Below are 25,001 nucleotides of genomic sequence, written 5' to 3'. Positions count from 1 at the left end.
CAATAATCACTTGTAAAATGATAAGAAAAATAACAAATTCCTTGTTACTAAACTTTATTTAAGGTGAACTAAAGTACTAGAATAGGTGGCTGATGTTAGACTTTTTATTTTTGTCAGCTTTTGCTATGCACCTTTTTTTCACACATTGTTTACAGTAATCTGTAGGGAGCACAGATTCATGGGAATGAACAAGATGGTGAGAAGGTTAATAGAACACTACCCATTTCTAAAGCCTCTGGGAGGCAGATTCTCAGCCTTCCCAAGACATCTCCACCAGCACTCAGATCCCCTAAAGCCAAGAAGAGTATCTTGCAGCAATTAGCACATTACTTCCTGACCTACTGACAGAATAACCCTTAAACTCATTCCCTGCTTCTTACCATCAGTTTTGTACCTGAAAATATATATGAGGTCTTTCCCTCATTTTTACTGCTTAATAGAAAAAACATGAAAGTTCTGCAGCTGTTACTTCAGAGGATATATTCTCCACTTCTGATTTCAGTAACACTGGTGCTTTCTCCCCAGTGGTCTTGGTCCAAAACATGTCTCATTTGTGAATCCCAATGGTGGACAGTACCACCAATCAGTAGGTGAGGCCCAACAAGCACAGAGAGATGTGAAGTAATTATTTTATGAGTATTTCATACTTTCACATACGCTTCCACATCCCCAACAAATTGCTTTCTCTCCCTTCACAAAATGAGTATTTGGTTCATTTGCACTGTGAAGCACTGCAATGGATTGAGATTGTAATGCTAATCTCGTCCAGAGCAGTGTTTGCAGCTCCTCCTAGTTTGGTACTGCTAGCAACCTAGCAAAAATACCCCAAGCATTCCAAACATCAATGCAGACAATGACCAGGTGTGGAACCGAAGTCCTCACAAAACTTCAGTTGTTTAACTGGTAGCACTCTCCTGCACATACAGCACTCTATTATTCTGTTCTGGTTATACTTGCTGCTAGCACACCATGTAATGGAAGTGAACAGCAATGGGTGAGAAGTGAACTTCCCAAAGTTCTGACGTCATTTTCTAAGTAGCTGTATTGGTTATTAATATACAGATGGTAACAAATGTACAGAAGGTATAAGTAAATAAGTAAATATAAGTAAAGGAAAACTCACCAATGGTGGTGCCTTGGCTGAAGAAGCTGGGGCAGTCCTCACTGGTGAGCGATCTCCAAGAGATACTGCTTTAGTGGGAGTCAGCCCTTAAATGAGGTCTCAGAGGGGATGGAGTCGAGCTCCACCCCTCCTGGGAGCACAGCTACATCACTCTCACCTGTGCTCCCACAGCTGACCCCATACTTGCCTCAGCTGATTAATCAGAGGTTCAGGCTGTGATTACCAATCTCCCATACAGTAGCAAAATAAAATATTCAGTCGCTTATGGATTACATAAAATGTTCCCATCACTAACGCATCTGAAAATCCTAATGCTGTGGTTGTCTCTGTTTTCATCATGTGGAATACTCAGTTTGATTGAAACCTTATAAAAACCCAAGTTTACAGTCATGTTCACAGTCATTTTCAAAGAACATCATGCTGTTAATAAAGGTGCAAGCCATAAGGCACACAGCCCAAAGCCAGTAAACGGATGAGAACAGGAATTAAATGTCCCTATGTGTACTGGAAACAGGTAGGCTCTGTTTTCACTGTTTGGTGACATTAATACAGTAATACTGAGTAACTACTGACAATTAGCCAGAAGATGGAGCAGAGGTCTTGTAAGAAAATTACTCCCTAGTGGCAAAATATTGAAAATTCAATTACACTCTGTTTATTACAGACCTACATTAAGAACTGCATTCATAATAAAGACCTTGATAATATACAAATTAATCGCAGCACAGGGGAGTGCTTTAGTAACTTTTTTACTCCTTGATGTATTCTTTGATATTAAGTTTTTAATATATCCATAGACACGTTGAAATGCTTTCTATAAAGGTTTTCGTCTAAAGTTCTTTAAATACAATTGCATGACCTGTGACTATAGTTCCCGAAGACCACAAGATAAATTTTATTAGTTTGAGTGAATAAAAAAAGGTGTAGATAACAATTTTAAAGCCCAGCACTCTCTTTAAAGTTCATATTTGCATTGCAATGAAGCATGCTATTGTACAACCATTAAAGTCTTAAAGGCCTTCCACGTTCTGTCAAAAACTTACATTTACATATGTGAATATTCTCTTTCAATTTAAGAAAAGCCAGGATCTTGGATGTAATGCTTCTCCCATTTCTGCAGATATCACTGATCAGTTTGAAGTAAGATTGACTAATCTAGTTTTCAATATTCAGGCTACAGCAATTGCACAAAATGCTACCCAGAAGAGTAACTAGATATTAATTGATGCTGTGACAATGTGTACTGGATAACAACGAATCATTTAGTCTCTGAATGAATTTACCCAGCAGTTTGTTTAGCCTTTTCACACTCTACTGCCTACTTTAAAGACTTCTAGTTGCAAGCTCTTCAGCACAATAGTTTTAAACTGACGTATTTCATATCTAGCTACATATTTGCTGATTTTAATTCTATTTTGTCAGGGAGAACAGCATGACTTGCTGGGTCCCTTGCTGGTTTTGAAGTGGAATAAAAAAGTCAATTGTTCTTAAATTTAACTTAACCTCAAACATTACTTGAAAAAATATAAGGAGCATTGAATACATGCATAATATTATAAATGGGTTACTGTAATGTTCAAGAGAGATTCCTAAAGAATTTCTGCAGTCATTAAGTGGAAGAAAACACCAGATTGTCCTGGAGTTCCAGTACCAAATACTGCTACAAAGACTTGACAGAGCAAAAAACCTTGATCCTTCCTGACTAGGCTCTGTGGTGCTCAAACTCCCTTTGAATCCAAATAGCCTGAATCTCATTTGTACAAGTCTTCCACTTTAAGGAAGAAGTCATGATGCTTTCTGCTTTGTTAAAGGATTCTCTGAATCTGCAATGTACAGTCAAGTGATTTTAGTACACTGATACTTGAGTCCAGCCTCAGTGGCTGGATCAGATGGGAGCCTGGCTCTGCAAGTTATGCCTTGTGTAAGACAAGGGATTGCACATAGGATGACTGGTAACAGCTCGAGTATTTGAAATCTGCTTGAACAATAAGGAACTCTGGCAGTAGCCTTGCCCCAGCTAAGCTCAAGCACAGCCCTGGCAATCAAAAAACCACAGAAATGAGAATGGGAAAAATAAAAAAATGAAGACATCTGGCAATAATCTCTAAGCACAAATTATGCATGTTGTATTCTTCTCTGTAGCAAATAAATCTTTCACAAATAGGTCCCTCCCTAACACTGCCACAAAAACTCCTTCATCCACCTCTTCTAAGTCATCCTGCTCTGAAAGTGCCAGATCACTGCAGAGCCCATGGAAATGGAGCTCAGGTGATAAGATCGCCTTACAAGACAGACTCCTTCCCAGCAGAGATGAGATGAATGAATGTCACATGCTTCTAGCTTTCAAGTGTGTTGTTTTTTAGAACTTGTTCTCTGATGTCTGGCACAAAAACAACGCAGAACAACACTGTGTTGGTCAGCATGACAAATTTCAATTCCAGGAATTGTGAATGGTGCATGTGAAGCAAACAGACACAGTAAAAAAGAAAGCAAAGGATTTCCACACTTTCACAGGCTCCAACCATGAGGTCAAAAATTATCCAGTAAAAGCCTGATCCTTTTGTTCAGGAGGTTACTGGGAGGGCAGGACACAAACTCTAGCCAAACCTGCAGTTGCTCTGAGGGAAGTCTGAGGGAGCCTTTGATATGCACGTGTGATTTAAGATCTCCAACCATCCACAGGGTTAGATTTTATTCTCACCTGACAGCACTGGCTGATCCACAGTTCATCACAACTCCATCAAACTGCCATCTAGATTAGTGTTAGCTGATACATTGCTCCCTTCATGATATCTTCATTGGCGCTGCAGGCATAATGTGACCTCTGGATATCAGTCAACCTGCACATGGATTTGGTCCCTCCTCAACTGCACTTGCATAACTGGCAGATATCTTATGGCACTTCACTCCCCAAAATGTCTTTTTATTGCTGTGTTACTGGCCACTTGGTAACTCTAAAATAGAATGCTACTTGAAGGTTCAGAAGGTAGCCCAACGACTTGCAAGTTAAGAAGTTGTGCAGCAGATGAAAAAGACTAACAAGAATGCTATGGATTTTCTGGACTCCTCTCAGATGTAAACAACCTGACAAGCTGAAATCAACCTACATTTCAGAATGTGGAGATAATATGAACACAGACATTTTTTAGTCTGCTGTGTCATCATCTGGGGATCCTAAACAAAAAATGAGGTTACAACAGACTCTCTCTGAGGAGGGGCAGGGAAGGTATCTACAAGAAAATACGGAGTGGAAGACATCACACTTAGCATGGTGTCAGAGCACTCCAAGAGAGAGCAAAGTGACTCCAAAATGCAATGCCCCAAGTGGAGAGGGCTCTGACTTGTGCTGTCAGACCTCACTTTCTTCTCTGCAATATTGACTGCCAAATCCGGGGCAGAGATTTACTAATTCTCACACAGAAAATCTAATCCAGGAGGGGAAGCAAATATTTAAAACCATCAGCGATACGTGCACAACCAGCACTTATAATGTCAGTGCTCTGGTGTCGGCTGCTATTGCAACTAATCCTGACCTACAAGGCTGGTAAGAAGCAAGCTGTGTTAGACTACCTGTCACTGCTGGAAATCAGAGACATCTTCTTTAACCTCAAACGTATAAAAAAGGAGTGAAGCTCCATCCATCCATAACCTCTGATGCTAGGTTGAGTGTGGTCCCTCTTAACATCCATCTGCAAAGGCAAAAATTTAAGCATCTGCTCCCATTTTCAAGAATCACTGGTTGTCCATGCCCTAGCACATTTATCTTGTGCAAGAATGGAGTCTGGCTTGTCTATCCAAAGACAAATGGTTCCTGTGATTTTAGTGGAATGAAGAAGAAGAGAGGAAAGGCCATTACTTCATTTAGATCTTATGAAAACAGTACAGATAGTTTTGGAGAATTGGTTTCATCTCTTCTCTCTCATATTCTGTGCATCCTATGGGAAAGCAACAAGCACAGTGAGAAGTATCTACAACTCTGCAGAAACAGGAGGCAGAGACACTTGTGCACTTCTGTTTTAAAAAGGAAATTAGTCTGAAACTGAATGGATAGAATTTGAAGCCGCAGGTTGAAGAGTACAGAACAAGAGATAAGGGAAAACATAAAAACAGTATGACATGAAAGTGTGAAAAATGTCAGTACCTGATCTAAAAGCACTGATAAAATCAAAAGAATCAATCCAGAAAGTTACTAGCAATTTAGCCACAGCTTGCACGAGAAAATTAGTTTAGCTATAACCTGCTATGATGGGAGGTGGCATGTAACCAAAGAAAGGGCAGTGACATCTCTGCTTTTTTGCTCTTCTACAAATAGATAAAGAACACACTTACAGTAATAGCACTTTGACAGATGCTCAAAGAACACAGAAAACTACTTCAATTTATTCAAAATACGCAAAAGTAGGCATTCAAATGTCGCTTACAATTCCTTCAGTGCTTTTTACCACAATCTCAAAATAATCTAGATACATATTTTTTAATTTGATAATAACTCATTTATATTGCTTGCAGGATTCGGAAACCCTTCCGAATTTATAAAGGTTATATAAGTAGTTTTAAAGCTACTGCGCACGTACTTTAATTCACATACATGTACATCTGTATTTATATATACGTGTATTTATAAAACATGATACGTTTTCAAATCCTTTTGTTTAAGATGGCTAAAATGGTAATGATAGAAAGCATCACGGTGTCCACTTGGAAGCAGAAAAAAAAACATTCAGAAAGAGGAAGTAACATGCAAATGCAGAGCCAGCAAGTTAGTGACCAAACCAGGACTTCATTGCAGAATCTCTGACTTCAAAGCAAAGACTTTGAAGGCTTACCACATGTAAAGCTCAGAAGAAAAAGATAAGCAGAACAGAAGTCACTGGGATTGGAGTTTAGCTGAGCTAACACTTGTGTCTCAGTAATTGCAAGTGATCAGGACACTGAATCTAACCTTAACTCACAGCAGAGTACTCAGCACTGATTCAGTACTAAGTTTAATGGACATAATGAACCATTATCATCACATCCAGGAGTATGGTACATTTTCTTTGATTATTTCCACAGACTATCCAAAACTCAAGTCCACTTAGCTTGTATAGTCTGATGAGGGCACAGCCTGAGGTAACAGAGATACAAAAACAACACAGAGAAGATTAGATCAGCTTGATTTAACAAGCAAAGTAGGACCACAAAGTTAAAAAAGGTGGCGGGTTCTTTTTTGGAGCAGGTGGGCAGGTTGTTTGCTCATTTTAAAGGCAGTGTAGGATTGTCACTTACTTGAAGTAAAAATATGCTACTGGGTGCGTTATAACATCTTTCTGGAGAGGAGAATCATAGTTCCATACAAGTAAAACCAGAGAATGAGAACAAACATTCAGAAAGCATTTCTGTTTTGGATGTGACTGCAGTATTTTTCTTCCTTACCTTTTAGTGCACTCTGTTCTGATTCTAATCTGTTTTAAATCACATTCAAAACTGGATTTTGAGATAATTGATAGTATTGTGTCAGCTGAATGATTAATTCAAATTCATTTTACGAATTCTAGCATAATCAAAATCAGCACAGTACCATGTAATCCAGTTCCCCAATTGACACTGTCTCGTATTTACTGAGCACAGATATTTTCTCACTGAAAACAAACCCGAAATCTTTTGGGTTCAATTAACTCTCCAGCTGCAGTAAAATTGTATTACAATAAATTCTTTTTTAATGCAATTATTTATCAGAATACTCCTTAGTGCTTTTTTCATAACATGGAAATACCTACAAAAAAAAAAAAAAAAAAAAAAAAAAAAGGACGAAACAGAAACATTCAATTGGTTAGAGCTGATTAGAGAAGAAAAAAAATCCACTCTAACCTATGGTAAGCTGATCAGCTTTTCAGAAAAAAGAAATATAACTGATATTGCACAGAACAAATAACTTGTAAGAAAACAAGAAAGAAATGAAAGAAATGAAGTGGTGTGTTATTTTTTAAGAGCAATGTGCTAAGTAGAAGCACATGGTCTTTCTTTCTGTATTTTCAATATAGCTATAGCTGCTTAAATTTGTTCACAGGGACTTGGAAGTGCAAAGATGACTCACTAGTTAAGGAGAATGCTATTAATGCATTGAAAGTGGACAATTCAGTGTCCCGTGGTTAAGTTCAATTAACAGCTTAATCTGATGTTACATCAAGAAAAATTGGAACAAAAAACCAACCACATAGAAACAAAGAGTTCTAATGTGTCTTCTCAAAAACGTAGTTGGGCATTTGTAACAACTAAAACTGCATTTCTACACATACGGCTGTATCACCACATTGCAGAGCCAGCCAAGCATCCCTCAGAAATAATGCCTAGGATCATGGGGACTCTGATATTATACTAATTTAAGTGATGCTAAAAAAAGCAGGGATCTTTCAAGTTATTTAATCTTATGAGCTATTAATTGCATGCAGCAATTAATAGAAGAAGTTTTTTTTTTTTTTTTTTTTTTTTTTACCGAGTTGTTTATGAAGCCAATTTAAAAGCCATTATATGGCTATATGTAGGTGGTAGTGAATCTCTTTTTAAAGACAACATACCATGCCTAAAGACAACAGGTTGCTGTCTGAAACACAACCTTGTGGGGGAATAATGATTGTAACCACTAAATAACAAAAGGAGGTTTGTTTTTTTTTTCTCTCCATGGCCATGAAAAAGAGTAATTCAGCCTTTTTCAGCCAGTACTTCAGCTAACAGTTAGAGGGCTCAGCTGGCAGGCATGGCCAGCTTCTGGCAACCTCAAAAACAACAGAGGAGTGACACAGCTACATAAAACTGCCTCGGCAGCATCAAGATGGCAGAAGGAAATGGCATTGAAGTGAGCCTTGAAGGTGTAAACCTCAGAAACACCGAGACTGGATAAGCATCCTCACTGCCCCATGAATGAGAAATTTATGAGCTAGATAGACAGTTCGGTGAACGTAAGGAAAATATTGAGAAAGAGTAATAAAAGATTGAGCTCCCGGGTTTAACCTCTGGCTGACAGGTCGCCAACAAGCAACACAGAGGTGGAACAGTCACAACTCATTCCATCTACGCTGAGCTGGCAGTCACTTTGACTTTGTTCGCTCCCCGTATGAAGTCAACACTGCTGCATTTTTATGTCATGGAGGTTGTTAGATATGAATAAAAACAGGCATGTGAACTCTCTTCCCTGCTCACTTCTACTCATAAGCTAGTGGCCAGCACATTCCAAACCAGTCTAATAAATTGCATTTGGGGATAACACAGGAATACTCTTACACATCAAAAAGAGTCCTGTCTCAAAATCAGTATTCTTGCAAACTGTCTTCCAGAAAATGACAAGCACTGTATGCATTAAACCAATGCCTGCTGAGGACCCACTAGATCTTGAAACCTTCAAGATTTATTTTTATGTTTATGATGTACTGGCATGAAATGTAAACAACAGCTAAGTTATTTGGTGTCTTTGAGCTTTTCTTCAGGAACAAAAAATGTTTGTTTCTATAGGTTCTCTCCAATCTATCACATCTACTGTATTTTTACAGAGCAAGTATCAATTTTGAATTAAATACAGAAAGGAAAGGAGAGTGGGCAATTAGAGATACAGCCACAAAAATGTGAACCCATTTGGCCATCCATCCATTTATTTCCTGCAACTTCTCCACACCACACGATATATAAATTCCACAAAAGCACTCAGGTAACAAGTCTAGGACCAGGATTTCTACTAAATCCCCCATGATTTTGCAGCTCCAAACAGAATCAATGAAAGACAGCTGAGGCAAGACACAGCTTATCTGTGGGGCAAATAGAGTATGGGAGCAACAGACTTCTTTACCCACTTTTACAACAAGTCTTCCTATAAACTTAGTCAACATTTTTTTTTATTAAATTGATTTTTATGGGAAGGACTTTTAATAGCACTTAAGTGATTAAGGAGCACCAGTCCTGTTACAACTTGTGAAGATTTGAGCTGTAGGACACTTTACAAAACTTTCAGTCTATAAAATGGAGAAGCAACCATTGCTTTCTGCCTTCTAACTACACTGATCAAGGACTAAAAGAAGTATCTAGTACTGTCCCTGCATGAACTCCTCACTTTTCCAAGGCTCGAGAGGCTAATATAGCCTTATCATGACTTCAGGTCAAAAGATTGAGTCTAATGGACTACTGAAAGGAATTAATTTCAGAGCTCAGGACCTTTAATTGAGAGCAGATGGTGCCTAGTCCCTATAAATTTAAAGTCTGGGGCCTGTTAACAAAAGCATCTAATCTCATCTCAATTGCCATAAGCAGTCAGGATCCAGCAATATTGAGTTTACAAAACAATATAAAAATCTCCTACAACTCCACTGAAAGCAAACAAGCAGTAAAGTCAGTTAATGAAAAAGACATCATATGTTCTCTGCAGCCAAAGTAGTTAAGGGAACTAGCAGCAGAATTCCCCACTGAGTGCAGCTTTTAACCAATTTTAGATAAATCTCCTCATAGAAGGAATCATACAGTGATCATGCAATGATGAACTTAGTGGCTTGAGCAATTCTAGTCAACTGCGTATGGAAGGTGACTGGACACCATCCAAACACACACTGATGACAGAGACCATTCTTTTCCAACTCATTTTGAGCTAGGTGCCTTCAAAATTTTGGATACATAAAAGACTTTGAAAGACAATAAAATATTTTGACTCATTATAAATAACCTTCTGCGATAGCAAGCAGAAAAGACAATTCAAATGACCTCCAATAACTTACTTCCACCAAAAAAGGATCCTGAACATCTGATTTCTGCTATTTTTCAACAAACTACACAGGTGACCAGTTTAGTTCAGTGAAACCCACTGCAAAAAGAAATTCAAGTTTTGTAAGGAATTCTTCTTTAAACTATCTGTCCCAAGTGAAGACTGAGACCCTGTAGTACATCATTAGTAATGATATAACATTTGATTTATAACTACAAAACAGTTTACTGGAGCACTGCTTTTATGAAAGAACTTCTTCAGCATACAGCAGGTCAGCAGCAGAGTACATAACATCAGAATATCTTTCCTGTGCCTTTGTTCATGACTGCATACAGATTCATTATGGACATGCTTTGAAGTTTCTAGATCATCTGAAGAAGAAGAAACCTGCCTTTCACCCTCTATGATTAATCAGTACAAAAAAAGTATGTATAAGCTCTAAAAATGAAACTGTTAGAAAAGATCTTGTAAGGAGAATATGCACATATATGCATGCTCACGCATCTATTTTACCCCAAAGGGTAGACAGTGATCACAATACAGTCACCCAAAGCAGTCAGCCTACTGACCTTACTCTGTAGTGGACTGACGGCACGTAACATCTTCCTGAGTCAGTTGCTCCAGAGGTGGAAGGACTCGCATTTTGTCTCAGATGTACCAACTCAGCAGCCACAGTACCCAAGGGAGGGCTCAGCCAACAGCTGCACAGAGCCTCCAACCCTAAGAGAACTGCTAACCATTGTGGATACTCTCACTGAGGATGTAAGATATACCTGTTAACCAATTGTGTATTCAAAAGTTAATCTGTAATTCATTCACACTGTTCACCTTATGTTTCCTAATTTTCACACAACTAGGAAATCAAAAAATAAAGAATTAAAACAAGATCTTGGTAAGTATTTTTCAAATTCCCAAGTATTGTGTGGAATCCCTGCCTGACATGCAATGAGTGCAGCAGGCATCGAAGGCTCTTCCACTGAAAGGTTCTGAACGTGAAGGGAGAGAAAATGATTCTCCTTGACGTCACTGTGCCAATAACACACTTCTCCATAATGTGCAACAATAAATATTGAATATCAAATAATATTGAAAACAATAGCCAACTAGACACAAAGCTTAGATAATTTACCATGAAAGTGCTGTTCTCAGTGAGTGGGGAAAAAAGATAACAATAAACATTACTGCTTCTTAACAAACATTTCCTTTCCTGAGGGATTGGAATCGCATCTTCTTCCAACCTAAGCTGAGAAAAAAAATCTTACATTTTGCCAACAAATCAGGCAGATTATATAAATGAAAGTTCCAACAGGTTCAACAGATAACATCCTAATAATTGTAAAAAGGAATTCATTTCCAAATTCCACATGGTATTTAACTTCAAGCTGAACTGTCATCTGAAATAAATAGAACTTATCACCCAGAAAGCATCAAAATACATCTACACATGGTTTAATAACAGTTAGTTTTTCAAGAGCTGTCTATTTCAAAAGCATTTAAAGCCATTTTAATTAAAAATTATATAAAAAATATTGACAACTTCAAGTCTGTGCTTAATTTCTGCATCTAATATTTGACCACCATATAAAGACTGTAACCTAGGATTGCTACCGATTTGCTGACAATAGTACAGCCTGCATTCACTTTAAAGACAAAATCACTGTTAGATTATTTCTCAATTATGTTATATTTAATACTTTGAGAAAATGCAATTAAAATCAAATCAAAATCATACTGTCTCTTAAACTACTGAATATGAATGCCTATTCTCTAAAAAGAACTACTGTTTAGACTTTATACAATTACTCTAGTTTTGCCTAATGATCACATAAATACATATATACGTTTATATCAGTATGTGCATATGTATACACATACCCTTATATCCATGTAAATATGAAGAGGTGAAGGAAGCAGTTGCAGAGAAAGTTGCTTTCAAATGACAGTAGATGAAACAATCTAATAGCTATGACAAGTTGTTTTTTTTTCCCTCCTTTTTATTTCAATGATAATTACATCAATAAGCCTGACTCAGCAATTCTGCTGCTCTCTAATTCATTAATTAAAACAATTTACTGCTACCACTGTGATTTTTTCAAGGACATCAAAACAACATTCCAAATCAAAACAGCAGAGATCATCAGTTTATAGACGTGCAAAAGCATGCTTTGCTTTCATGGCTACCTCACAATTAAAACACAACTCAAATGAAGAACAACTGTTTTCTCTTTCAGATTTTCTTGTGTAAGCACGTCCAGAACACATTTTGTTTAGAGGTTCTAACAGCAATATTTGTACAGAAAGCTTAAAATGAATCTACCAAAAGTTAACTACTTACAGTTTGAAGAACAATTAAGATATTAATATCAAAACAAACTGCAGAGGTACTTTCTTATAGCTATTGTTTTCTAAACCCATTTCCTGCTGAGTAATTTTTAGGTCAAATGATAACACGCTTGACTTACAGAAAATAAAACCTGAGGGAAGCTGAACAAGTTCTTCTGTTCATCCTCTCTCACAAAGCAGGACTGACGGGAACTATGCTGACAAGCTGACCAAAACCAATCTGAAAATGCTCTGGAAAATATTTTAGATGATGAAATATTTGCATGGTCCTAAGCAATCTCTTTCACTGAATTCTCCTTGGAGCTATATTGTCTGAGCTAACTTCTTCCCACTACTTGTATTATTTGCTTCTGGTCTTTTTTGCCATACACCTTTATAATAGCATCAACATGTCTTATGTGTAAAACTCCTGATTGTGCTCGTAAACCTTTCCCTAGGCTTCTCGTTGGCTGGCATTTCCTTCAAAATACAGTGCCAATGCCAGTCACAGAGACACAGCATTTCTTTCTTGGCACTGCTGAGTGCAGTACTAGGATTACTTCAGCTGTAGAGCATATAAATAACATGCCACGAGGTTGTGGAAGAAATCCTCATGTGTCACAGAAAACATTGCTGACAAATGCTTACACTCCACTCTAACCTGGCTACATGGGAGAAATGTAGAAACGCTTCGTAGGCACGCAGGTCTGGGGGCAGGAAAGTCAATGGCTCAATCCCAGGTAATAAGCACTCGGGCACAGGAAGAACTGTTAGCACCAGCTACCCCAGCTTGGCGTGCACAAGGCCAGGTGACCTAACAGAAGATGTGTGTGGGCGCTGACAGAGCCAATTAATGACAATGAGAGTCCTTGGAGTGTCATGGCAAGGGGAAGAGGTTCCTGATGACACTCTGGAAGGCAGAAGTCATTTCATCTTTAAGAAGTGCAAGGAGTATGTGAGCAAGTAGAGGCTGTCAGACTCACCCCAGCTCCCCAGGGACAACTACTCAACAAATACTGCTGAAGGTATCCTTCTAGGGATCCAGGAGAAGGAAATGCTTGATAACAGCCAGTATGGATTTCCCAAAAGCAGAGAATTCCCAAACAACTTGACTGCCTATGATCTGTCTTAGCAGACGAAGGGAGAGAAGTAGATGATGTTTACTCTTGACTTTAGCAAGGTTTTCAGCATTGTCTACTATAGCATCCTGATAGTTAAGCCAGAGACAGATGAATTGGACAGGTAGGTTGCAAATGCAGCGTACAGAAAAGTGTTCAGATAATCAGGCAGAAAGAATAGCACTCAGTAGCTCAAAGATGAAGTGTTGGCATTAAATAACTGCCTTCTTCAGGGGCTAGTACTGGGGCTGATGCTGTTTTATGCTTGTATTACATTTAACATGCTGAGAATGAAACGTGCCCTCAGCAAGTTTGTGGATGGTGCCAAGTTGCAGAGAGTGATCAACATGCTGCAGGGCAAGACTGCCTTTCAGAGGGATCTCAACAGGCTGTGAGAATGGGCAGAAAGAAGCTGATGAATTCCAAAGGCAGAATAACCTCATCTCACAGCACCAGCTGTGAATCTGCTGGAAAGCAGCTTTGTAGTGAAGGACCTGGGGAGTCAACCTGAACAAGAAGTTGAGCAGAAGTCAGCAGCGAGCCCTTGCAACAGTAACAACTAACCAACCACATGGCAGGCTGCCTTCAGAATGCCAGCCAGCACTCTCTTGGAAGAGAGTATTTCCCATTTGTTCAGAACTTGAAGACCACATCTGGAATACAATTTCCACTCTGGGGCTTCCCAGTATTCATATGACAATGACAAACTGGCATGATTTCAGCAGAGGCTGAGCAAGACGACCAGAGCGATGAACCATACAACCCAAGGAGAAGCTGAGAGCACTGGGTTTGTTCAGCCTGGGGAAGGTAAAATGTGGAAATATAACTTTGGTGTTCCATGACCTACAGCAGTGGTTACAGCTACAGCAAATAAAATTCTGATTAGATATAAAGGAAAAAGAAACAAATTCACAAAGAAGCTGACAAAGCGCAGCAACAACCACCCAGAAATTACGTAGAAATCTGTACTGGAAATTTTCAAAACTCAACTGAGTAAGGCCTTAAGCAACATCATCTAAATTAATGTTAGTCCAGCTCTGAGCAGATGGTTGGACCATATGAACTAAAATATCTTTCTAAACTGAATTATTCTATGATTTTCTGAAGGACTGTGATCCGGCCATGTGTCTTTCTCACTTTTGGGCAACTGATTATTCTCATGTAAATATATGTCTTAGCCCTGTATTTTCTGAACTATATTTCTTCATATGGAATCATTTTTTTTCACAGTTTTCAACCTGTACTACTGAGTGATTATTTCCTGGTTACAACGTTTGGTTTGTACTATCCAAGCTGTTAAGAAAATCTATGGTACAGTATGCGGAGCACTACTTGATTCAACTTGCCAGCTCATGAAACAGTATTAATTATTCTTCAAGCATTTTTCCAATAATTTCTACATTCGTCTTGCAATAGATGAACCTAGACCATGTCCCTCTGTCTGGGAGTATACCAGGGTTGAGACAAGGTCAAGTGCCTTCCTAATGTCAAATACCTATTACCTAGAATCTGCTCCTTTACCAAGAAGGGTAACACTATCACAGAAGGGAACTGGTATCAAGTGCTCAAGCAGCTGACAAGACTTACCTCCACACAAACGTGTTTATTGTTACAAAGCTTGTTTATTCTTGTAGGATATTAGCTGGCTAACTGATTAGAACAGTTCTTTCTCCTTCCCTTCTCCCCTTCTGGAGTTGTCCTTTTTATTTGTTTTATTTTTGCCTTCTTGAACCATACCCTCCTCAGTGATGTCTCAGATATGAGTCATAAGAAGCCCAGAGGCTATGGGTGCTTTATAACCGCAGGATAATTTTTTTATTTAGGTAACCTCTAATCCTTCATTTAATAGTACAAATGTGAACAACATGATCAGTTACTCTCTGAGCAAATGCTGAAACAAAAACAAGAAAGCTTATGAATAATATATGATCGGTCTTCCTGCCATTGCTGAGTAATAAATTAACTCTTTGGTGTACATAAACATGAATGGAAAGTAAAGGAGAGCTTTTTCACTTTGTTGCCTATTTTAATTGAATCAAAGAATTATAGAATGGTTTGAGTTGGAAGGGACCTTAAAGATCATCCAGTTCTAAACTCATTGTATGGACATCTTCCACTCCACAATGTTGCCCTGGCCCCATCCAACCTGGCCTGGAAGAGTTCCAGGCATGGGGCATCCACAGGTTCTCTGGGAAGCCCATGCAAGTGACTCACCACCCTCTAAGTAAAGCATTTCTTCCTTGTAAATAATTTTAATTCCTCTCTTTTTGTTTACAGCCTCTTTTCCTATCACTACTCCCACTGACAGAGTCCCTCTCCATCTTTCCTAAAGACCCCCTTAAGAACTGGAATGCCGCAATGACGTTTTCCCAGAATCTTCTCTTTTGCAGGCTGAACCACCCCTACTCTTTCAGACTCTCTCTTCATAGCCTCTACCAGTTTTATCTTTGTAAAATCCTCCTGAGGATTCTGACCCTGCTTCCATTTTCTGTGTTTGGTTCCCCCTCTATTGTTAAAAGACACTTGTACCAGTGAAATCCAGAAGATCCAAAAATGTTACTGAAAAAGGTCAGCCTAGCCATTCCCTCTTATGGCTACCACTAGCCAAAAGAATCATCAATGTAATTCTCGATTCCATTAACTGTTAACACTTGGAAGACTTACTGAAATACGTCCACAGATGTGCAACCATAGTATAAAAAGCTAAATATTGGCACAGAGGCAGAAATTGTACAACAATACTGCAGAAAATTGGGGACAACTCCTTTTGTGTATGCATTTCTGTCCACGTGCACGTAACCAAAGAAAAATGCATATCCCTGTTTAGGTACTAAATATTACTTCAGAGCTGAGTTCCGTCAACAATAAAACAGATGGATTTCTTGGCCATGTAATTTCTTAGCAGCGAAGCAGGATTTAAGAGACATTGGCATGCTTAATGAGGGATAGATAATTGCTAGATGGAATTCTGTAGGAAAGAGTGAAGAAGCTGTAAATGGTGGTATGGCAGTAAGATGAATATTCAATTCATCAGATATGTGGCTGGTTTTGATAAGTGGCTTCAGCATTTGCCTAGTAGGTAGCAAGCAGCTCCTATTCAGTAGAGCTCTTCCAAGTTTTGCCTTTGCATAAAGAAGGTTGTTAAACATGTGAAAACGTCTAACTCTTTCCTGAAAGATGTGCATTATTTAAGAATGCAGAGTTCAAGTACGTGTTATACATGTATTGCGTTAGTGAGAACAGATTTAAAATGCCTTGACAAGTATCTTACCAATGTATTTCTTGGTTTTCAGAGATCTGAATGCCAGTAAATTCACCACTCTGGAAGGACAAGAGAGTATTAGATTCACAAGAATGCTGTCTTCAGAAATTGGCTGAGGTTGGAGAACAGAAGCGGGCAGGTGCCTAAGCTGCAGATCAGATGGTAATTTTTCTTCACAGAAATCCTCAGCAACGGACGTTCTGCTAGCAATATCTGCTTTTCAATAGCTGTGAAAAATGGGTCCAAGTTTCAAATCATTTATCTAACCAATTCAGAACGACTGCCTGAGGCCACGATCTCATACTCCTCTCTCCATTTCTTTTTCTTTTTTTCCATTTCATCACTTCCTAATATCCTCCAGTATTTTTTTTTCCTTTTTAAACAAATCTCCAACAGTGCAAAACTTTCACTAAACAACAAAATAAACCTCCACGTACCAGTGCCAGCGCAAGTATACACCTCGTTACTCCTTGTGGATGTGGGTATGGTCAAATATGCGGCGCACACTGATCTGCAGGGTTTAACTCTCAGAAACACTGTTAATACTGCTTCCGAAGGGGTAGAATGTGGCAATGGCCTGCTTAAGACTGAAATGACTGAAATCTTTTCAGTTACAACTATTGCCATAGCCTGAGATTCATGTCTGCACAAATAAAAAAATGCATACAAAACTGGCATATTTGTATGCATGTATTAAAAAAACAAACAAACAAGCAACAAAAATCTAAACTAAATGAGAGCATAATTTTGTAAAGAGCTTTACTTTAGGAATAAGTAACTCTATCAACCTTTGTGATGACTAACATCTTTTGGCTGACACAAAGTCAGAGACAACAGTTTAATGGATTTAAAAATAATTCAAATAACTATGCAAATTCTAAGATACCTTAAAAATATAATGACCTTTAAAACAAAATGGTTATCTGAAACTTAACTGTAATTTCTTGCTCATAGTCTGCTGGAATATTAATCAATTTTAAAATACAAGCTTTAGTAATCTTAGAGCATACTAAAAACAAAAAGTTACTGGCATGCATATAAAAGATGTGCTGCTTGAATTTCAATACCACAGCTCCTAGAATAATTAAATACCATTAAATACCACACATTTCTTGATGCAGCATTTTGAAACGGAACATCGTGCATGTCATGCTGATTCATTACTGACCCATTTTTATGTAATATGTTCTTTTTTTGTTGTCTCCTTTTGTCTACAAGAGAACTGCAATGAGAACAGTGAAGACCAAGAAGCACATAAGTGCTTGGTGTGCTCCAATTGATACATCATGCTGTACGTGACACTGGTAGGTTGCCCAGATTAACAGATGCAGGACCTCCTTCAGAGAGGCTGACATGACAAATCTCCATGAATGTGAAGCCAAGAGTCGTATACGGAACTTAGCAAGCTCAAAGAAAAATATTTCTTTTCAGAAAGATTTACACTAAGCAATACTCCAAAACTCTGAGGTGAGAATCTATATACCTTACATTTGGATAACAGTTCTGCTGGCATTCACTAGCTTATTAATGTATTTATAACTATGAAACATATTTATAACTATGCAATGTATTTACAACTGTATTTTTAGCTATTATCTTTTTTTTTTTTTTAAAGAAAATTTTAATCCTGCTAATAAGACACAAAAGCTCAGACGGCTTTGGCAGAATCTTAGAAACACACTTGAGACCTCCAGGAATAAAAGTATCTTCAACAGATTATTTCCTCTCATTCACTGTAATCATGCAGCAGAACCAAAAGCTTTGCCTTTCTGAAGGCAGCACAATCTACAACTATTTCACAGGAGCAAACATACCCAACAAACTGAAAGGAAGGAAATTATGTTTTGATGCCAAGCTTCCGTTTCTACCTAACTGATGAGAAAGAAAATCTTAATTACATTCAGCAAATAGTTAATCCAGAATTCATAAACCTGTAGGACAAGTCACAGTTCTTCTCATCATCATGAATAGTACCATTAACTCCAATGAGCGTGGCTTATGGCAATAGACTGTTTAAAGCAGAGAGCCGCTTTCCTGGGGAACGAACAGCATCACTCAAGAGCTGAGACCTCTCATGTAAGGAAAGCGAGATCTGGCATTGTGTTTTGCTTAATATAACCTGTTGTTGTTTACCTACTCTAGAGGTAAATATGCCGCACATACATGTGTTTATCTGTAAAACAATTCAATTGAAATTCAATCAGGAAACTTTCAAATACAGCAGAGAAAACTGGCTGAAATGGTAGTTTTGGATTCAAAGCTTTATTGTATCTGTCAGATTTTAACCACATGCTAGCACAGCTATTAACTTCAGGCCATAAATTAAGAAAACTTGCACCTGCAGTTTGGTCCTTATATTAAAGCACCTGCACCTGCCAGGACGGTATTGCATCCCTGCCTTTAAATTATATTTTTAATTCTACTGTGAGCATTTAACGTACTGATTTCAACTACATTTATAAAATCGTTTCTGAGCCAAAACTTCCAGGTTCAGTGGAAACAAAATCCAGAGAAAAATACCAGAGAAGATTAAGCTTTTCACCACTTCCATAACATCTGCAATGAAACGGGGACCCGTGACACGGTCTGAGTTATACATGTTTCATAGCCCTAGGGGACTTTCAAGCCATCAAAATTTCATTAGCCTCACAGCAGTCCTAGTACCTCCTTAAGCTGGACTGCTGGCCTTCCTATCAATAAATAAATCAACTGTAATCCTTTTTAGTGACTAAACTCTTCTTTGAAGTTGTATCAAACATCAGACACTCTTTGCATGATTTTAACCACTGCAAAGTACTGCTTTTTCTAATATATTCAGATTTCTCTCACACAAAAAATAAAACAAAACTCTCATTTTCCACTGACAGAGGGGTTCTTGTAACAAGATATTTTGCCCTTTTGTTTTTTAATTTAATTTTGTTTTAATAAGAATTATTAATTTGAAATTTATTAATGAAGTATACCTAAGCTGAAGCAGTGACATCTTGGTTAAAGTATAGACACAGCTCTCTTAAGGATGCTGTGCATAAATACATATGCATAAAAACCCATTAAGATAGCGTATTACGAAAGACTCAAGGCAGTGAGTTTCAGTACAGATTCTTCAAAAGAAAAAACAGAGGACTGCTCAACAACTTTTTTTTCTAGATTGCTCTGCCTTGAAGAACCAAGAGTCATTCAAAAGAATCTCCACTGCCAAAAGGAGGTAAGCATGTACTCCTATCCTCCCCCTTCAAAGCCCACTTCCTGCCCATAATAAACTTTCTGAGCATAAGACAAAGCTGTTTTGAACATAGACAGCTGTCTCCCCAGAATTAATTCCAACACAAAAAGCAAAATCCCCTTTGAGGTGGATGTCATACACAGGTGTTTTCAGCTAGAACCAAGGAAAGGAAAGGCAGTGACTACAACAGCTATGGTTCTGCATTCTCAAACTGAAGTTGAAACAATAAATAAGTAGGACAAAACATTATTGCTTTTAGCTTAAAATAAAAATGGTGTCTTTCTTTCTAAGTATCACCACAAACACGCTGCCGTTTACCACAATGAGTTAAAGCTATTGCCAGAAGGTTGCAATAAAATTGCTCCAGCTTTGGCACAGGTGAGCAGCCACATTTAATAAATTTATAAAATGAAGTTTAGACATTTAGGCAATAGCCTTTGCTCTAATTTTCATTTTTACTCATTTTTCTTTATTCATCTTAGAATCTGTCATACAGGAAGTCACGAAGTTAATAGAAAAAGCGTATTCTAGTGAAGCTGAAAATCTTCTGCAAACAAAAAGAAGTTAAAGATAAAATGTTTTCTAAGATTTGTGCACTTAGCGTTTAACATCACATCAGGTTCTGTTCATAACCTCGAGTTGAAGTAAAAGATTTTGCAAAGCTTTAAAAGTGAATCAAGTCAATTGCATTAACCTCTTTTCATTTAAAAAGCTAAGCCTTAATATACAATGGTCATACCCCACATCCTACAAAGCTGCTGTTTAGATTTATTTGCAGATTTTAATTGCACAGTAATCCAGTCCCCTGAGCACATCAAAGGCCACACGTCCCTCTTCACCACAATTCCAATTGCTCTCATCAGCTAGTAAGTTTAAAGCACGATCAAATTTGTTTTCCAATCACATGAGTGCCTTTAATAAGCTATTCTTTGTGTTCATTCATCCGTTCTAAGATTCTGCAACTTCTCTGAGATGTCTTAAAAGAGGAGTTTACAATGAAACCTTTGATTGCAAGCCGGCCTCGGGGATCAACTTTATCACCACTTACTTTGCTGCTTCCCCAAAGGGTAACAGGTGAAATGGCCCAAGATAAAACAGAGCTAATCTTTTTTTTTTCTTTTGTGATGAAACTCTTCCAAAATTACAGCCAAAACATCAAGCCCAAAGCTTTTAGTTAGGACTGATAGTGGATATTGACTTTTCTGGGAAGGGGAGGAAAAAGAAAAATAAGTGGATAAATAATTCAAGGCCATTCCTTGAACTTTTAATGACTTGAAATGATTGAGTGTCAACCAAGACAGCAAATAAAACATTGATTTATATACGTGCATATGTGTAAGAACTTACCATTTTCACTGTCGGACTTGTTCTCGTGTTCGGTATCAGTCAGAGTGAGGGCTGAGTTGGAACGGCTCGACAGACAGGAGCTGCGCCCTGACTTGACCCCCCTGCCCCAAAGTCTCATGGCATGCTCTGGAGACATCACTCCTTCATTTTCAGTATCAGCATCTGACCCTGCACTGATAGAGTAACCTCTGTGGGGGAGCCCCATTTCCGCACAAAATGCCAGTCCTCGACGAGTTGCTGGTTCACAAACTCCTAACTGCCTTAGGGTAAAATTCTGTCCTGATTAGGGGAAAAAAAGACAACAGAAGGTGAGAATTTTAAAAAAATAAATAATAAATTAAGAAGTTAGAAGTAAAAACTCTTTATGCGTCTAATTTTCTCAAGCATCACATAAGCTGTTTTGTCAAAACTCCTCATGTACTACAATCAAGTGGTTCCTTCTGTCTCCAGCTCTCTGCAGTGCCCCTTTCCATTCCGAGCACCTTAGCACTGTTACGGCAACTGCCTGAACACATCAAAAGTTTTCTCATGTATGAAAGAAACAGAACCTGCAAACAGAGAGAAGCTAATTCAGTGTGTGGATGGATTAGAAGTAAATGGTAAACTTTTATTTTTTCTTTTTCTTTTTTTTTTTTGTTTTTTTTTTGTTTTTGTTTTTTCCTTTTTACCTTTTTGAAGCATGAAGCAGTAGAAGGTATTTGTCAGAACTGCCTTTTTTTGTCCTGACTAGAGAGGCCTAAGCAACAGGATATTTTCCTGTACAGACATCACATAAAGTGGCTCTGGAAAAATTAAATGGGAGCACAACCCCCGTGGTCTTTATTGGAGCTCTCTGCTCTCCTTTAATGCACAAATGTAAACAAACAGGAACACTGCCTCCCATTGCCTGCAGGCCTGAGGTAAGATGGCATTTTCTGTCACTGGATTCAGGCTTTTACTGCTGAAGCAGAGCCTGTACATTTTAAGCAGACTTTCAGCCTCTGTTTTGGGGCAGAGCAAGAGACATAAGCGAATCCCAAATGATTGTATTAATAAATTAGGTGCGATAAACTCATGACACTGCAATAACTTAGAAGTGTCTAAGTTATGTGACACTCAAAAATGACTGCCTTTTTAACGGCTGTGTCTTCATCCTGCTTTTATGTCTGTAGATTTAAGACGCTGTATGATATATAGACACTTTGCAAGCTCATTTGCATGGCAGTGCCCATAATGCTTTTCCATTCTGGCTCACAGTTATCTGATAGCTCTGGGAACAAATTACAATACACGCTCAATTTTTGCATCTGACAGGCATCCTAGGTGCTCCAAGATTAGTCATTTATAAATACATGAAAATACATGTTTATAAGACCATTGAAGCTTATAATACAGCAAAACCAGACTCCCCTCAAATAAAAACTAATAGAAAGAATATAAAAATGTAATTAATTCCTGAAATATTAAGAGTTTAAGCACGTCAATGAGCAAGGCATTAACTGATCCAATTAATTACTTTATTGCTGTGGTCATATGAAGTGGTCACTTTAAGTGCCACTGACTTTGCAGTCAGAACCATAAATGAATTCTGAAAATGAGTTTCATAAATAATGAAAACCAGTTACTACTATTAGGTACAAAGCTAACTGTAGTTATTTGCTGATGTAGATACAGATTTGAGCATAAATGCTACTGGGGAGATTCCTATCTGAGCAAATACGAAAGGAGAAGATAGATCTGTGACAAGGGTTGGACTGTATGAAGAACATAAGAACAAGTAATTTCCATATACAGTCTGGCCGTACCTTTCCATTTAAAAACAGTCAGGCCACATGAGTGCTCAGGTTTTGTGAGAGACGAAGCTAAGATGAAAAGCAAACAGGCCAAACAAACCACCCAGCTGTAGCAGGCAGAGCAGAACAAAAGGAGGTGCCTACAACACATCTCTTCTTTTCAGTGTTTTGGCAAATTTAAGCTAGGGATGACAGCCTGGCCACTGGTGTTATGCATGGGATATCTTATTACAGGAATCTGTGTTTTTCCAACATCTTTGGCAGTTGAAGCAACGTGCAGGTGTGTGAGCCCAGATGCAGCACTGGGTTCATCCTAAAAACAATGCTAAAGAAAGTAAAATACAAAGAGGTAGCCTCGACTGACAACAAGACTGCTCGAGTCAGTAACCAAGCAGTTACCGAACCTCCAGGCTGTGAGGTTATACGATACACCTATGGTCCTGGGCCCAGGGCTGAGCTGGCAGCTACAGCAGAATGTGACCAGCTCCAAGGGCAATGGAGGTCAGCCACAGAGGCACCCAGCTCTGCAAAGCACTACGCTGTATGCCCAGCATCAGCCTCCCAGGCAGACACAGCGTTCTGCAGAGAATATTGAGCCCTTTTAATTTTATTTCCTAATTCAATGACTATTTTTATGCTCTTAAGCAGACTGTTATTTATTTCTAAGAGAAACTCTTCCAGGCATTCAACATGAAAACCCACCATTACTTTCTCAGGCTCAGTCCCAGGCATAATGGACCACCTATCCTTGAGTTTTATTTTTTACTTTATTTTACAACAGCCTGCTTTCACCTGCTTTCTGTTTTCAACCCCATGCCTCTTTGGAAGGACACGAGAACCAAAAATGCATGTCATAGGGCCAAAGCAAAGCTCCAGTACAATTCCGGAGACAGAAAAAGGGTTGATTACTGCTCTCTCATCACATTCAATATAGTAAAGCTCTTTCACTACACTGAACTTGTGCAGCATTGCCCAGAAATGCTGTAACAGCTTTAGAGACATCAGGCTCAATCATCTCCTGAATTAAAGCTTTCCTAAAAGCTTCGCTAAGAGGATTGCACACTACGTAAGTTGCCTACACAAATGAAAAACAAAGAAAGTTAACATGGAAAAATATGTATTTGTGTAGGAATTTATGTCCCAAAGGAAATCATACACATGTAATACAAAGATTTTACATCATCTTAAGTTTCCCTGAAATTTTCAGGATCCAGGAGAAGCTGAAAGGCTGGGCACAGAATGAAGACTACAACGGGAGCTTTTACCTGCTAAGGAACAGCGCTACCAAAAAAAAAACCTGAAAAGGAAGATGTAGGGGCTCAGTGGAAAAAGAGAATGAAGACAGGATGTTCTCCCTCCTGTGTTCTTAACATTTCTAATTAACCTTTCCAGGAAGACTTTAACGTGAGGGATTTAATCATCAGTTTCTTATAATATACACACATTTGTAAGTTCTCCCGCTGACAATAGGTGCCTCAACATTTCATAATGACTTAAAAGCAACTTGGAGAATTTGTAATGAACTAATTTCAGAAAAGAAAATGGAGAAGAAAGAGTAAATAGATACAGATAAAGCTTTGTGGGTTTTTTCCTTTTTTTTTTTTTTTTTTTTTCCTTTCTTTACAAGAAGTATGAAGTGTAAAATGGAAAAAAAAATGAATTAGACATGATGTTTCAATGTTTTGAAACTTGTTTTGGAGACAACTCTGGGGCTTGGGGGCCATTTGGAATGATGTTTGGTTTTAAAAACAGATAACAACGCTATTACTACCACTCCACCTTTAGATACTGCCATCTCCCTTAGGCTAGGAATGTAAATTTACAGTTAGCGTAAGGAATGCTGGCACCATCCACATGTCCACATGGACAAATGAACAACACAACTTACAAGATAACTTTCAACAGCTTGTACAGCAATCACTGTTAACAACACGGTATTTTCTCACTGAAAACCCACCTGAATGATTGGTGTATCTCTAACTGTGTTAAATACATATCAATAAGTATTTTTAACACGCACAAATATAAAAATTTCTCAGCCAGGACTGCCCAGGTTGTATTTGTCTAGAATAACAATTTTGAAATCAAATAGTGTATATATAAACAAGTGCA

General features: G+C 38.2%; 1 protein-coding gene across 15 annotated transcripts in view; it reads right to left on the bottom strand.

The window, feature by feature from the left end:
- The window catches only part of TENM3 (teneurin transmembrane protein 3), a 396,952-nt gene that overhangs the window by 271,441 nt on the left and 100,510 nt on the right, over positions 1-25,001 (bottom strand). For 11 of the 15 annotated variants that reach the window (XM_072333931.1, XM_072333908.1, XM_072333911.1 and 8 more), the window contains exon 3: positions 21,118-21,396. The exons of 3 other annotated variants lie outside the window; for them this stretch is intronic. In XM_072333931.1, the coding sequence (XP_072190032.1) occupies positions 21,118-21,396 (279 nt within the window). The remainder of the gene's footprint in view (positions 1-21,117; positions 21,397-25,001) is intronic. One more of the 15 variants, XM_072333916.1, reaches the window with a different exon arrangement.

Source organism: Excalfactoria chinensis, chromosome 4 (assembly GCF_039878825.1).
Source record: "Excalfactoria chinensis isolate bCotChi1 chromosome 4, bCotChi1.hap2, whole genome shotgun sequence".
NCBI lineage: Eukaryota > Metazoa > Chordata > Aves > Galliformes > Phasianidae > Excalfactoria > Excalfactoria chinensis.
This window is presented reverse-complemented; position numbering and strand designations above follow the sequence as displayed.